The sequence below is a fragment of the Strix uralensis genome, chromosome 6 (genome assembly GCF_047716275.1).
Source record: "Strix uralensis isolate ZFMK-TIS-50842 chromosome 6, bStrUra1, whole genome shotgun sequence".
Classification (NCBI taxonomy): domain Eukaryota; kingdom Metazoa; phylum Chordata; class Aves; order Strigiformes; family Strigidae; genus Strix; species Strix uralensis.
The window spans coordinates 27,157,615-27,171,867 of record NC_133977.1 but is presented as its reverse complement, the minus strand read 5'-3'; the positions used below and the strand labels follow the sequence as shown (position 1 = coordinate 27,171,867).

The 14,253-nt window shown below is 37.7% G+C and overlaps 1 protein-coding gene across 1 annotated transcript in view; it reads right to left on the bottom strand.

The window, feature by feature from the left end:
• LY75 (lymphocyte antigen 75) overlaps positions 1-14,253 on the bottom strand; it is a 46,762-nt gene that overhangs the window by 12,427 nt on the left and 20,082 nt on the right. The window contains exons 15-25 of the mRNA XM_074873378.1: positions 14,103-14,174; positions 12,578-12,701; positions 11,673-11,708; positions 11,225-11,400; positions 10,160-10,224; positions 8,841-8,917; positions 7,616-7,752; positions 6,452-6,557; positions 4,363-4,523; positions 3,563-3,692; positions 851-1,077 (exon numbers count right to left, since the gene is read on the bottom strand). Of these exons, the coding sequence (XP_074729479.1) occupies positions 851-1,077; positions 3,563-3,692; positions 4,363-4,523; positions 6,452-6,557; positions 7,616-7,752; positions 8,841-8,917; positions 10,160-10,224; positions 11,225-11,400; positions 11,673-11,708; positions 12,578-12,701; positions 14,103-14,174 (1,311 nt within the window). The remainder of the gene's footprint in view (positions 1-850; positions 1,078-3,562; positions 3,693-4,362; positions 4,524-6,451; positions 6,558-7,615; positions 7,753-8,840; positions 8,918-10,159; positions 10,225-11,224; positions 11,401-11,672; positions 11,709-12,577; positions 12,702-14,102; positions 14,175-14,253) is intronic.

The window sequence follows — 14,253 nt, the reverse complement described above, 5'->3', positions numbered from 1 at the left end:
GTAGCCCATTACTGACATAGGAAGATCATAACACCACAGATGTGGAGTTAGCACCATTAAGCTCTGTAGGTAAGGCACTTCTCAAATTTTAACTTTTTTCTTGCAATCATCTCAAGACTCGTATGCTTGACAAAAAAGTTAAACCCTGCAATCGAGTCCAAGGCATTTCATTAATAGCTGAAAAAGCTCTCAATCCACAATGAAGATCTTCAAGAGGTCCTCTGGCTAATAAAAGCAAATCAGTACCTCCTGCATTGACTTTTTCAAAGACAAAAACAAATCGAATAAAAAAGGAAATCCCACTAACCTGTCTCAGGCACGTCTCCCTCTAACTCAAAACACAGGCACAAATAACATTAAGTAACAATAGAGTCTAAGTTAAACTTTAGAAATGTATCTCCAGAAGCATTCAATGAATCATGCTGGATTTTATTTGCCACTTCTAGTTGCTCCCTTTTAAACCAGGTTTTGGGTGGTCTTTCTAGAGTGGTACTGTAAACAGTGGCGATGATATTAAATGGAAACACTAATTACCCATTCGTTAACAAAAGAGACAAAGCTGATTCAGCTATCTATGTAGCTGCCACTCTACAATATATCCTTCTGTCCTATAATCTTTTAAAAGAATTGTCTCCTCATCATCAATCCATACAGTGGAGTTCAACAACTATGTAACTTTAAGAACTGAAGATTTAGAACATTAATCTTGGGACCCTCCAGGTGGTTATCCCTAAATGAAAACAGTTACCCCAGAAATTAATTTTTCATTGTATTCCTTTATTCCAGTTTCTAGTTCACAAAACTCTAAAAATTACCTTAAGCCACAGTCTGAGGGGAAAACAAAACTTACATCTCTGCTGAAGAGTCCAATCCACAGCGGGTAATTATGAAGGGCAGCTTGAACAGCAAGAAAAGCCTGCTGGAACTGATCTGTGATGCTAACCAGCTGCATCTTGTTATTTATGCATGCAGCCATTGCATCATTCCAGGACAAATTTTTTGGAATTACCATGTATTCAACATTTTGATAGCTCAATGTTTCATTAAGGACTTGCTCTGTCTGGTTATCAGCAGCTCCTATACGTAAGAAATAAATTCAGTTATTAGATGGCTCAACACTGGAATGCATTTTAAAGTCACAATTTCTCTGCAACAAACAGAAAAACCTGTTTGAATTCCCCCAGGAAAAAAAATATTCTTCAGCAGTAGATTAGGCTAATAATTATAGTTAGAAGCAAATATCTTTGACTCTTTAGATAGAAAATATATATATATTTTCTATTTTCTAAAAAAAAAAAAAAAGGATTATTTTCAGCCAGTCTATTTTTATACATCTTTCTCTCAGCTTAGGTTCACATCTTCTTATATTTGCTATTTTTAGCTAACTGCTAAATAATTTTAACTCAATAAATAGAATTCTTAACATATTCTATAACTTTAAATACATGAATGGGAGAGAGCAACTGCTCTCTGCTGCAATATAGCAACAGCTAAACTTGACTCATTTATCTCTGTGGAGCCTGTGGATTTATATTTATGCAAATCTAATGGGCCACGAAACTTGTCTATGCAGATCTTAGTACAGCAGTCTCAGAATTCCTTATTGTCACCCATAGGTGTAGGGTAAATTGATTTTGCTCCACTAATTGCAGAAAATCCACCTTGCATAGGGAGGGGTATAATTCAGCATTCAGTGCTTAGAGCACAAATAGTACCAGTTATCAGCATCATACTTGAAGGCATACAGCTCAGCGATGCATAGCAACTACAGTTAATAAAAGATGCAAACATTCCCATGAACGGTAAGTTAAAGCATGCAAACCTGGTAACCCCAAAAATTTTATGCACAACCAAAAATAGATTGGTTCTCCAGAAGGGAGAAAACCCCTGACATTTAAAATATCTCAAGCAGAAAAAGGCTCACAGGGTGGGGGGGAAAATCACTATCAACACGATATAAATGGCTGATTGAGAGGCTGATAGGGCCATTTTCCAAAACACAGGAAGACAGAACTATAATATTAATTTCATATTTACAGCTTTCAATACATCAGAAAAGTGACAAGGCTGAAAACAGATTGTTTCAAGCAGTTTGCATCTGCTGCCAAATGCTTTCACTTAGTAAACAGCTACAAAAAAGAACCATGGAACCAAGGGTGCCATCACACATCAAGGGGTACCAAATTGGAAACAAGGTAGTAAGGAAGATGTCCATTTCTGAAGGAAGTAATTGCCAATGATTAACGTCTCAAGAAGTTCTGCAAATCACAATCATGCCAAGATTTCCATGGAACATGAACCTTCTTTTTCCCCAGGATAAAGCCCTAGGCAACCTGGATTCTCTCACAGCTGTCCCTGCAACTTGCTGAGGACCCTTCCAACCTGAATTACTCTTAGATCCCTAATACAATGATGATAAAAGACCAGACCGTACCAGGACACATTCTCTGGCAGTCCATAAACCTCTCATTACACTTTCTATAGCTGTGGCAAGGAAGAAGTGCTTAGTATTTTAGTCAGACCAGACTAATAATCTATTGATCTACACCGATATACTGTTAACCTCCTATTAATAAAAATCCTCTTTTTGAATTTTTATAACTAACATCTCTTCCATCCAGACTTCTAATCTGGACACTTGGAATTTCTGAAGTATTTGGCACTGAAATAAAGATTTTTTTTATTTTTGTATTAAATGCAAGGCAGGGGGGAGGAATCTCTTTGCCTATTTGAGAATTAAGAGGGTGGGCATATTCTTGGGTGTTTTGCACACCTGTGGTTTTTTTTTTTTTTTTAGAAGATAGCATGACTTAAAAGGATTATTTACATAGAGGAACGTACTCAGAAGTGGGTGTGCTGAACATTAGCCCTTAGCAGTAATTAAATGTGTATAATAGCTATATGTGTTTGATCTGATTCCAGTAATTGGTATCGACCAACCCACGTGGCTATATCAGAATATTATTTTTAGTTCAGATTAAGAAAACCCACTCACGCCAACGGATCTGTATGAAGCTAGGGAAAGCTGCATCAATCCAAATCGTCACTCTCCATGTGTGCCCTCAAGTTTGCTCCGGGGAGACTGTTTTCAACGTTAAGAGTATATGATACCTCATATTCTGATAGTGCTAAAAAACACAGGATATGTTTAAGGGGGATGGAAATGTTGTGAGATTCCTCCCCAGGGCTTCTCACTTCCACAGTTCTGAAGAGGAAAAAGGAGTCCCTTGTTCCATCCCTTGATGTACATAACCTCTTATACCCACAGAACACTAAAGCCCCATCTGCTGAAGTATGGTTACATTGAAACCACACAGAATTTCTCAGGAAAACAGATTCCATCTGAACTGGGCTATGAAAAATGAAAGGGAAACTTCTGAATGGCTGATAAAATAGGTCCCAGATCATCCTCCACACTCTGCTTTTCCAAAATTTACCTGCTCAGTCTCTACAAGAATCTCGCTCTTCAAGTGCAACAATTTACATGCATTAAAAGGTCTCCTGGCACACACATCTTAACTGCAAACTCTGGCTGTAATTTAATTTGACTTTTCAGACTTACCTATAGGCCGCTGGCATATACCTAAGAAGTGCCTGTCAGCACAAGCAGTGAAATTCCATGTTCCAACATACTGTGATTTGGGATCATTGAGGATTACACCGCACTGATTGTTAAATTCTTCATCAAAAAGCTGAAAACCAGAAATACACTTATCAGACTCAAACAAGGCATAAACATAGTAGCGTAGAGAAGGTGAAGTAATACAAGGCTAGGAGAACCCGAGCTGTCTGAACTTGTTTAAGAAGTTTCAAAGGAGTGGTGCAATACAGCTTACCTATTTTACAAACACTACCAAGTGCCTGGACTCAGAAAAAATTCATAAGTTAAATACAGGGGAGAATATTAAATGCTTAAAATAAATCTCGTTTGTAGGTGTGATTCTATTACATTTATTACGTTTCACCTTGAGTAGAGCAGTAAGCAAAATACCAATGTATAATGGTTTACAGATGCATTCTAAGTATAACTGAACCAAGAGTTATTGATGACATCTTTTTGATGACTGTTTTTTTTTCATATAGTCTTTAAATTGCAAATAGAAGTTCCGGAAGAGTCATTAAATGGTTGTTTCAGCTTTTTGCCTTCACCTTCCAGTGTTGAATATCTCAGTTCAGAAGTTGTCAACCAAATAAAGGTAAACAGAACTAAATTACTGCCAGTCACCTTGTTTGCCAATTAAAACCACTAACTGGGGGATTTGGTCTGTAACATATTTTTTGGCTTTTTTTTTTTTTTTTATACAGTCAATATTCCAAATTTTATTACTCCATAGTCAAAAAAAGGCAGAAGCCAGAACTTACGTCCAGTGGAATTTTCCTTAATCTTCCTGTCAGGAGTGGGTGAAAGTTGCTATACAACAGTCTACTCTCATCTATCCATTTGTTTTCCCTTGTGCTGAACAGAAACTGCAAACCAATCCAAATATCTTTTGGCATACCAGGAAGCAAGGATGTTATATAATCTGTTGGGCAGAACAGTAAATGTACATATTGTGGTTCAGACAACAACAGTAAACATCTGAGAAAAAAACTTCACATAAACAAGATAATGCAATCCGTTTGTATTAACTTCATTTTCCCAGCCCTTTATGATTGCCAAATGCTTATCATCCCTTCCTTCTAGAACATCTTTCATGTTGATTTTATCTGAAAGAAGACTATTGGTATTTGTCCCCCAAATTCTCAGCTGCGGAGCAGGCAGTGGATTTAACCTGTTTCTCTGCCCACTGCTTTGTATTATTGCACTTCCATCCAAATTTCAAAGGCTGTTTTTCCACAGGTCTGCAAGATCTCCTATTGTCTCCCTGCAGAGATAACAGAAGAGCTCCCTCCTCCCCTCTCTGAATTGACAGAGGAAGTCTTATCTCCCATCTTCCTCTCCTACCAATGTATACCATAAATCAGAACCACTTCTTGGATTCTGGCAGAGTTTGCCTACCCCATCATCAGAGAAAGCAGGACAGGACAAAGGAAGTCAGGTTTAGTTGAAAAAAAAATTCAGCCATGAAAACCTTACATCAGACCCTTCTTAGTGAGCATTCTGGCAGGAAACAATGGGATTTGGTAACCCCCCAGGCACCAAAGCATTCACTGAGCTTGTCTAGATTAGGAAGACAAATTGAAGCTATATAATTAGCTACTGCTGTCTTGTCTTAACTATTGGCCACATGCCAGACTAGCTGCAGCCTATTTTCTGAGCAAAGCCATTGAAGATTTACATGTCAGGGCTAGCCAGTCACCTAATGCCACTGGGAAGAGTAGAAGCAGCCTACAGAAAGAGGCATGTTTCTTTAAGACAATCGGGCCTTCTTTCCAGCTAGGCAGCCTCCACCATAGGGGGGAAAGAAAAACAAACAAAAAATAGTAACAAAACATTTCCATATGCACCAAAACAGACAAAACATCGTGCTATGTAACATTTCAGAATGGCTATGCTTTTGCAATCTTAAAAGCATTCAAAAACTCTAAGGTTGCAGACATGTATATTCCTGTATGGTTACAGGCCTATTCCTCCCCAATAACAGCATTAAAAAAATTACCATTCACCTGCTGCCTGCAGGTACACTAATGGCCTCCCTAGTCCACTCTCCACATTCCACTTGGCAAAAGGTTATTTGCTTATAAAGAAAATACACACTGTGCACATTGCAGAATTCAGATATGCCTGCAGAGAACTGTTAGTTATCCACAAGAATATAGATATAAATACAGCTGTCTCATTCAGCAGTTTACTGCTAACCATTACTTGCAGTGATGCGAATGCATTTCTTCCTCACTGCATTTACCTCAATGACTCTAGTTGATGAGACAGGTGAAAGGCAGGTCCCAAAGGTGGAACAACTCTGTGTTTTGCAGCCCCCTGCCTTCTGCCCTCCTATCAGTGTCCTGGAGAGCCTGCAGGTGGTCGGTTTAGATACACTGCCGTATTAAGCTGCTCAGCACACTTAGACATTGTGTTTGCCATCTCGTTCCCACACAGACAGCTGAGCTCGTCTCGGAAGCAGGTCCTAAGGTGGTTTTCACAGCGCCAAGTCTACAGTCTCAGTTAGGTTTCACCTTGCAAAGCAAAACATGGGAATGCAGTGGTGACCCTTCTATCCTCAACCCTTAATGCAAGGTTTTATAATTTTTTCTTTTTATTACAGGTTAAGATCATACAGAGAAGCTGCTCTTCAAACTGGCTCAAATGCTTGCTGACTGCATTTCCATGTTATGTTTCCAGTGATGCAAACAACAAGACAGCATGTTTTTAACTGGTCTTGGATTTTTAGAATGCTCCCAGTATGCCTGTAGATAACCAAGTGATTTTATGCTCAAGTTCTTAAGCAGAACTGTACTGAATTTGGAAGAGAAGCTGTATACTAAAAGTGTCCCCAGTTCACCATCGTACCTTGCTCAGCTTGATTTGAGATAGATGGAAGAGAGCCTCCAAAAGTTACACACTTCTCATTAGCTGCATTAAATGTTAAATATTCGGGTTTCATCTTTAGAAAACACTGAAAAAAAAATAATGAAACTGATTTTCATCATACCTTCCCAAGAACTACCTTTCGTCATTGCTTCCTAAGAAATAACTCATAAGAAAAGGTTCTTACACCAACCCTAAAAACTCACTTTTCATTTCCTGCGATAACATAATTATTTTTCTCAGAAAGCAAAGGAAATGATACTAGCTGCTTGCATTTATTAATAGATTCAACAGAATAGCTAAATATAAAATGATCCCACTGACTAACTCCTCATTCACTCAGGATTAGAATTCAGTAATTTTTAATTGGCTGCATAAGGATCATGTACTCTTTTAAGAATAAGAATTCACACGTGAACTCTCAAGTCAGATAGGCTTGGGCCAGGAACCGGTACTGTAATGCATTACATTTTGGGAGAAACTACATGGGAACTCAAAAGCTATATTCTGCAGTGATGTGACGTAAATTTGCAAACCTTGACTCAATGTAACGTGCAGATCTGATGCATGCTCCTTCTTATGTACAGAATAATGTTGGGCCAAATAAGAGGAATCAGCCTCACTAAGACTTCAGATGACTACCTTAAAACATAGTCTTGAAATATACCATAGTATGGCTTCTGACCTGCTGGTTCATTCTTAAAAGCTGCTTCTAATTCTTAAGTGAGTTAAGTCCTTAAGGCAACTTAGGAAGCAGAGTGTCTGCCAGCTTGCTGCCTGCCTATGTTTAATCAGTGAGAGAATCAAGACACTTCTGCCACAGAAACCTCATCCTTTCCCTTTCTAATCCTTCTCTTCCTTCAAAGCAGAGCCCAAGATTAGACAATACAACCAACATTCTTGGACTTAAATATGGGGTGATGGGAAAGCAAAAATCCTGAAAATTACTGCTTTGAAATTAAGAAACCATCAATCCTGAATAAAGGACAGAGAAGCAGGGGAGATGATTTTAATCACTACACATAGTTTTCAAAAGCCACCTCCCAGTCCATTCCTGAGTACAGGGGCTACTTCCTCACCTCTTTCAGCAGGGCACTCCAGCTTACTGGACTATGAAAAAAACGTAAGGATGATCGATCTTAGTACCTTATTCCGGAACTGATGCCAACCTTTACGGCAACCTCCTCTGACTGGACGGTAACTGGGATCATGTTTCTCCAGTAAGGAGGCATTATTTTTTTCACAGATGAAGGGCAGTTTCACATTACAGTTAACTGGGTAGTCTGCAAAAACGGAAGTTTTAAAAAACAGTTACGGTAATGTCTATCATGCTCCAAGTGCCATCCATACTTTATGACATGGCAAAGACCAATCTGAAGTCCTTTACAGTGCAACCACAATGAAGTACTATGCAATCTAAAGCATTAAAAAGTAACAGCAGAGCAAAAGACAAACGTAAATTATTTATATCAGACAGTAATACAACATTCCTAAAGATCCAGAGTCTGATCCCTTACTTCCAGTAATAACATTTCATATAGGCAGAGACAACTTCAAAACAGAAAAATCATGAAGTAAGAAGACTTTGAATATGAGGACTAATCTCATATTCTGGCATAGAGGGCATGTGACCTAAAGGTCATTAAACCAAATGGAATCCTTTAACATCTGCATGGAGAGCATCTGGCATGTACTGCTTTACTTGACTCCTACAGTAACTGGACTGGTTTCCTAAACAAGACCAATTTTTGGTAATGGGAATGAAAACGGGTCAGCAGCATGCAACAGAATTGGGAAAATGTGCTTTAAAGTGGAAACGGTAGTAGTCGGGAGGAACTGTTTGTTCTCCAGGGGATATACATTTTCCCCAATATAAAACAATGTTGAAAAAAGGAAGTAAGAAGCTTCAAGTACCACCAGGTGGCATTTCCATTACTTTGTGTACCTGTTCCAGTATGACTCCACTACTCAACGAAATCTGCATCTCCAGATGCATATGCAGTTGCAAGTATCCAGTCAAGCTCCTCTAACTAACACAACTCTAAGACTTAATTTCCAGAACTCAGCATATGTAGCATAAACAAAAAAGGTAACAACCAAAACAAGATTTGACCTCATTAATTTATGTCAGTCAATCATAAAAAATTGTCATCTGAATTTGGGTTTGCCTCTGGTCATCAAGAAATATTACCAAGGCTTCTAGCACGAGGAAGAAATGAATGATTCAAAATTCAATCAGATTACCACCAAGAAGCCATTCACTCCTAACTCAATTTGCATTCAATGTAAGAGTTTGGGCTGAACAGTAATTACTTTTTTTTTTTAAAAAATATAATGACAGACAGGGGTGAAAAAATAAAACCAGTCATACCTCTATACCAGTTCTTTCTAGAAACGTACCAGCAGTCTCTCAGGAATCGATCATGGAAGCGTGAAAATAACTGTAAACTGGATATAAACATTTCAGAGTCAATCTCCAATACAGTGTGATCTTCAAAAGGAAACTGATAGCAACAGAGCCAGTGCAAACGAAAATTTGGGCTGGTAACTGTTTCTAGGAGATGCCCTACAACACTGGAAGGACAGAGCAGGGAAAAACTAGACGAGGAACAAATACGTGGTAGGTTCAGTAGTTATGTACCATGCCCAAATTAATTTTGTTGAGATGTGCAGAATGAGGGTAGGACGTTATTTATCACCATACTGCAATCGCAGGACACTGACAGGACAAGTGAGGAGAATGAGCAGTAACCTGTTTTATTTTCACAGTAGTGTACTGCTATAGTATTTTGGAAAGGGAAGAATTTTCCTTGTAAGAAGCCCATGATCCTTTGCTGCAGCCATGAATGGCATGATGCAAGGTTTGCTGTGAGCCATTTCTGCTCTACAGGGCTATACTATAAGCCCTCCAAGATTTTGGCATTAACTAACTGGAAGAGTGATGTCTTGAACCAACGCCCCATTCCCTGACCTTAGGTATTTCTCAGATATCCTCAGAGCCAATAGACAAGGTTTTTTTCAGAATCTTTTTTTTTGTTTCAATTCCCCAATTAACAGAACATAGAAGTGGGTTCAAAAATTCAATAAAAGCATTTTAAAGATCAATGGAATACATTAGCTACTAGGACCACAGATTTCAAGGATTCACATAACAAGACTAAGATGTCAAAGCCCAACAGCCTCAAAACTAGAGGCTCCGATAGCATACAAGAAATGGATTATGAATTCAGTTATTACTAAATTATTATGAATTAAAATTTTTTGTTGATGCTTGTAATGGGAATAGCACTCAGAATTTAGCAGCTAATTAAAGTATTTCAACAATATTTTGAAATATACACACTTTCTAATTGTACACCCATACTGTCTTAACCACTGTTTGCTTTGTCTGAGCACCACACAGTTCTACTGTCTCTGGTTTAGGTACTCTATGGTCTAAGCTTAGCATGGCAAGAATAGGTGCAGGTACATGTGAACAAAGGTGGAGAACAGCAGTCACTGAATAACGCTGTATTTTTTTCTAGTTTAGTTCAAATTATTTATCTTACTTCTTTGCAATGGTACAGAAGAAGTAACATTTACAAATTTGGGGATAAAATATTTTCCTTAGAAACTATTCTAGTTAACCATATTCCTAAAAAGCACATCAAAAAAGCTTACAATAAAGCATCCCATAATTATTCTACATACGGTGAATGATAGCTGTAGCCATAATCAATAAACTTCAGCCACCACTTCTGTTCGCTGTTTGATAACTGTGAAATAAAGAACAAACCCCCCGTTATTTTACAACCCATAGAGAAAAAGCTTCAGACTCTACCAGAATAAATCAATGACAAAATTAATTTTGATTTAAAACGTTTTTAAAATGTGCAGGAATTACTATTCTTCAGCAATAGGAAAGGATACAGTTTGAGACTGATATGCCAAGTAGACAGACCCCTGCACCTATTAGAAAAAAAATAGCCCATATTTTCCACTGAGCTAGATAAACCTACAGGAAATTTCGCAGCACTGTCTTAAATGTGTTCTAGATAGATCACTCCAACAAAATTCATAGCAGGAACTCTACCAGACAACCTGGACGTAGCTGCAAGCTGCCTAAAGCTGATGTGGTTCCATGTGACCACAGGTGTAGCAGGTCATAACCCTTGATTTCTCCCACCTTGTAATTTCTCCTTCCAAGTAACTTCTTGTCAGGATAAATTTCATCAAGAGAGCTTGCAAGCTGCTAATTTCCCAAAGTATTGTCTCACAAGCAATAACACTGAAGAAAGGTACTAACAGAGGTGCTGAAACTTGAAATGTTTTGGTAAGATTCCTTAAAAGAATGTACTCACATGCTATGAACACCACAAACCCCTTTCAGTAAAGGCTATCAGACTATCATGCATTTCTAATTAAATCCCCTCATCAGGGGAAAAATTATGTGCTGTCCCATGCATAAAATTAAGAACTGGCACAATTGTTAGTGAAGTATTTGCAGACAATGGGATGCTTACATGGTGGTCCTCTTATGACACTTTCTCTCCATTTGGAGGTGAGTTGGGTTTTTTTCACATTCTTAAGGTTACTTTTAAATTTAAAAATTCTTTTGCAAGACTGACAAAAATAATTCTCTTTCAAGTCATCTTTTCCTTTGAAGTACAATTAAAGGAAAGAAATTAAGGATTAACATCATCTTACGTTGGAAAAACTGGCAAGAAAATTTCCCTATAGTGGAAAGTATCTGTTAGACAGATTACAACTCCTTACCTTTTCTATTTGAGACAGTATTGTCCTGAGTTTTGGATAAGACTCCACAGAGGCTAAGTCACTATCATTTTTTTGACAGTAGAAAATAGCCTCCTGGAAGCTCAGGTTTTTATCTGGTACAAACCACAGCTCTGCTCCATCAACAACAAGTGGGGCTCCATGAATTCCAATTTCATCTATGCAGAAGAAATACCACACACATAAGAAATCCATTCTGAAAAACTCATCCTTTCTTTTTCTGAATGTAGTAAGAAATTTCAGTTTGACACTGGGAAGAGCCAACATTCCTTCTTGCACTCTGAGCTCTGTCCGAACCAAATCCTATCAGTCATGATCTTTGCTGGCATCAAACAGGTATTACAGTAGTAATATAACAAAACTAATAAAAGATATAGAGTATTAACAACTATATACACATCGTGGAAGAATATGCACAAAGTCCATTTACCTGGTATATACCACTCAGGTGTCTTTGGAGTGCTACCTGTCCAGAGGAAAAAAAGGAATAGTCACTTCAAGTTCACCTTCTAACAAGACTGTGGTCACCAATAATGGAAGTAATGGATCATACTCATGCTTCTCAGTGTACATGATGGAAAAAATAAAAGGAAAAGGATGTCATACACAGGTTTAACAGTTTAAAACAAGCTGATGTAAAACTAACGGGAGTTTTGCATACCTCAGTCTTAAATAGCTATGGGTTTTTTTCTCCCAAGCAGAACACAAGCATCAGAATAATGTATCTGCCCATACCTTCCCACAACAAGAAAGTTTCATCCCCTGAAATGCCTTTTAATGAACAACCAAAACGTAAAAGCCTACTGGATTACAGTATGTTTCATATTGCATGGGAAAACCTGGATCTGTGCAGATATGCCATCCCATTCTTTTGTACTCCCACTCCTCTGTCTCACTACAATGAGGAGCTAGTACACCAGTTTTACCAGAAGGTGGCTAATTCACCTAAGGTTGAAGCAAACTGTACACCCAAGATGTCTGTGGTCATATAGTTACAAATACCACTAAGAAAGATTGAATAAAGTCCACAAATGCTGCAACTTGGTGGCTTATATCACCTCGCTTAATAAGCCACTTCTTGCTTCATGGGACAAGGAAGAGTATGAGAGCAGTGATACTGCATCTTCCTCACGGTCATTTTCTGATATAGCTTTGAATATTCTAAGTGTATGTCTGTTCATATGGACATAGGCAAGACAACTCACGTACTGTCCTCTTAACAGTTCAGAGAGGAAATGATAAAATACTGTTTGCAAAGTTTTTGTTATTAGATAATAATGACAACTTAGTGGTAATAAACTTTTATATGAATAAATGGATGTAACTGCAGTTTACCTTTTGTTATCTGGCAGACCCATTCAAGTTTAGCTTCACAGTCAAAAGGCCTAAAGTAGAATTCCAGGTCCCTGCCTTCATGGAAGTAAAATCTCCAAAATGATCTCCGTGAAAACTGAGAGGTCTGTATAGAAGTAGAAACAGAGAACTGAGTTAGTATGGCACAGGCCTCTGAAATGTGAAATGAAATTGTATTAAAAATGTACCTTGGCAAAGTCAGTATATTTTACTGTGGTATTAGTCCCACAACTTATTTTGCAAAAAATGAGCACATACAACTGTGTCTCTTCAACTATAACTCTCCAGGCTAGCCAAGCTTGTGAAGCAATCAGGTAAAGGGCTTAAGGTCAGCCTACATACAAAAGTCTCTTCTTGCAGTGTTGTTTATTTGGTTTTTTGAAGTGCACAGGATCTCACCGATGCTTATTATTGGATTACCTGTTGCAACTTGTTGCCCTGAAATGATTCTAATTTGTGTTCAAAAGAAGAAACCATCTGAACCGGCACAGAAATAGTTTTTCTTATTTAAGATTATTTCTTACAATCAAGCTTAAAAACTGACTTCACTCTTACTGATCTCTCCAATAAGGAGAATTTATCATTTCGTGGAAGAACATGTCTATACCTAGCAGGTAGGGGAGGGAAGTTACTATATTCACACTGTCCCCTTCAAACTCCTCTTCTCTTATTTAAAATTTTTAGTATCTTAACGCTGACAGCTTTTTGGCCTGGGGTCATGAACACAGAAAAGAATGAGGGGAAATGGCTATGAATTGAAGCAAAGAGTGGCAACTACGTTTTCCTTCCGTAAATCCTAAAAGCAAAGGTGATTCTAATTAGGTTAAAAGAAGGGGTGGTATAGGAATGATCTTATAAAAAGTCAGGTGATGCTTCACAAAAGTTAAAGGCCATTTTAAAACTCATGCCATCAAGACTAAATTAAGCAATGAAGAACACAATTGGGAATTAAGCAGAGGCCTGACATTTTGAATTAGAAACTGACATAGCACTTACAGTCTATTTCACAAGCAAACAAGGAAATACACACAATAAACAAACACATGCTCTATCCTGGCTACTGTGTTCCCTTACTTTAGGTTTCAAACATTTTCTTAATTTGCAGTTCAGAAAAACTAATCTAGATTTTAAAAGATACTGGTAGGGTTCTGTTTGCTTCTTTATTTTAGACTCCACATTACATCCTTAAGTATGTGTAATATACAAGAGATACATAGTATTGCATTATGCAATAGAGAATAGTGTTGTTACTAAAATATTTGTAGTTCAAAAGAAGTCTTATGAAAGGTTATCATTAGCACAGCGCTTGGCTCATAAAAAACTGCTTGAATAAAGGAAAACTGATAATAGGTGTAGACTGATAAAGGGAACACTAGCAACTTTTTCACTATACAAAGAAAACATCTCAGAAGTCAACCTAAATTCAATATATGGGTGGCAAAAGTGTTTTTTCCAAGTATTTCCATGTAAACATATGCATGCTATTATTAATAACCTTGAAACTAACCTTTAATGCAGCACAGTCTCTTGTATCGTATTCATCTTCCAGATAATCGAGTGGCATAACAACACTAGTAACCTACAGGACAAAAGAATCATTACTTTATGTCTATTTTTGCTACAGTAATCCCCAGAGATAACTATTCAAACCTGGGATC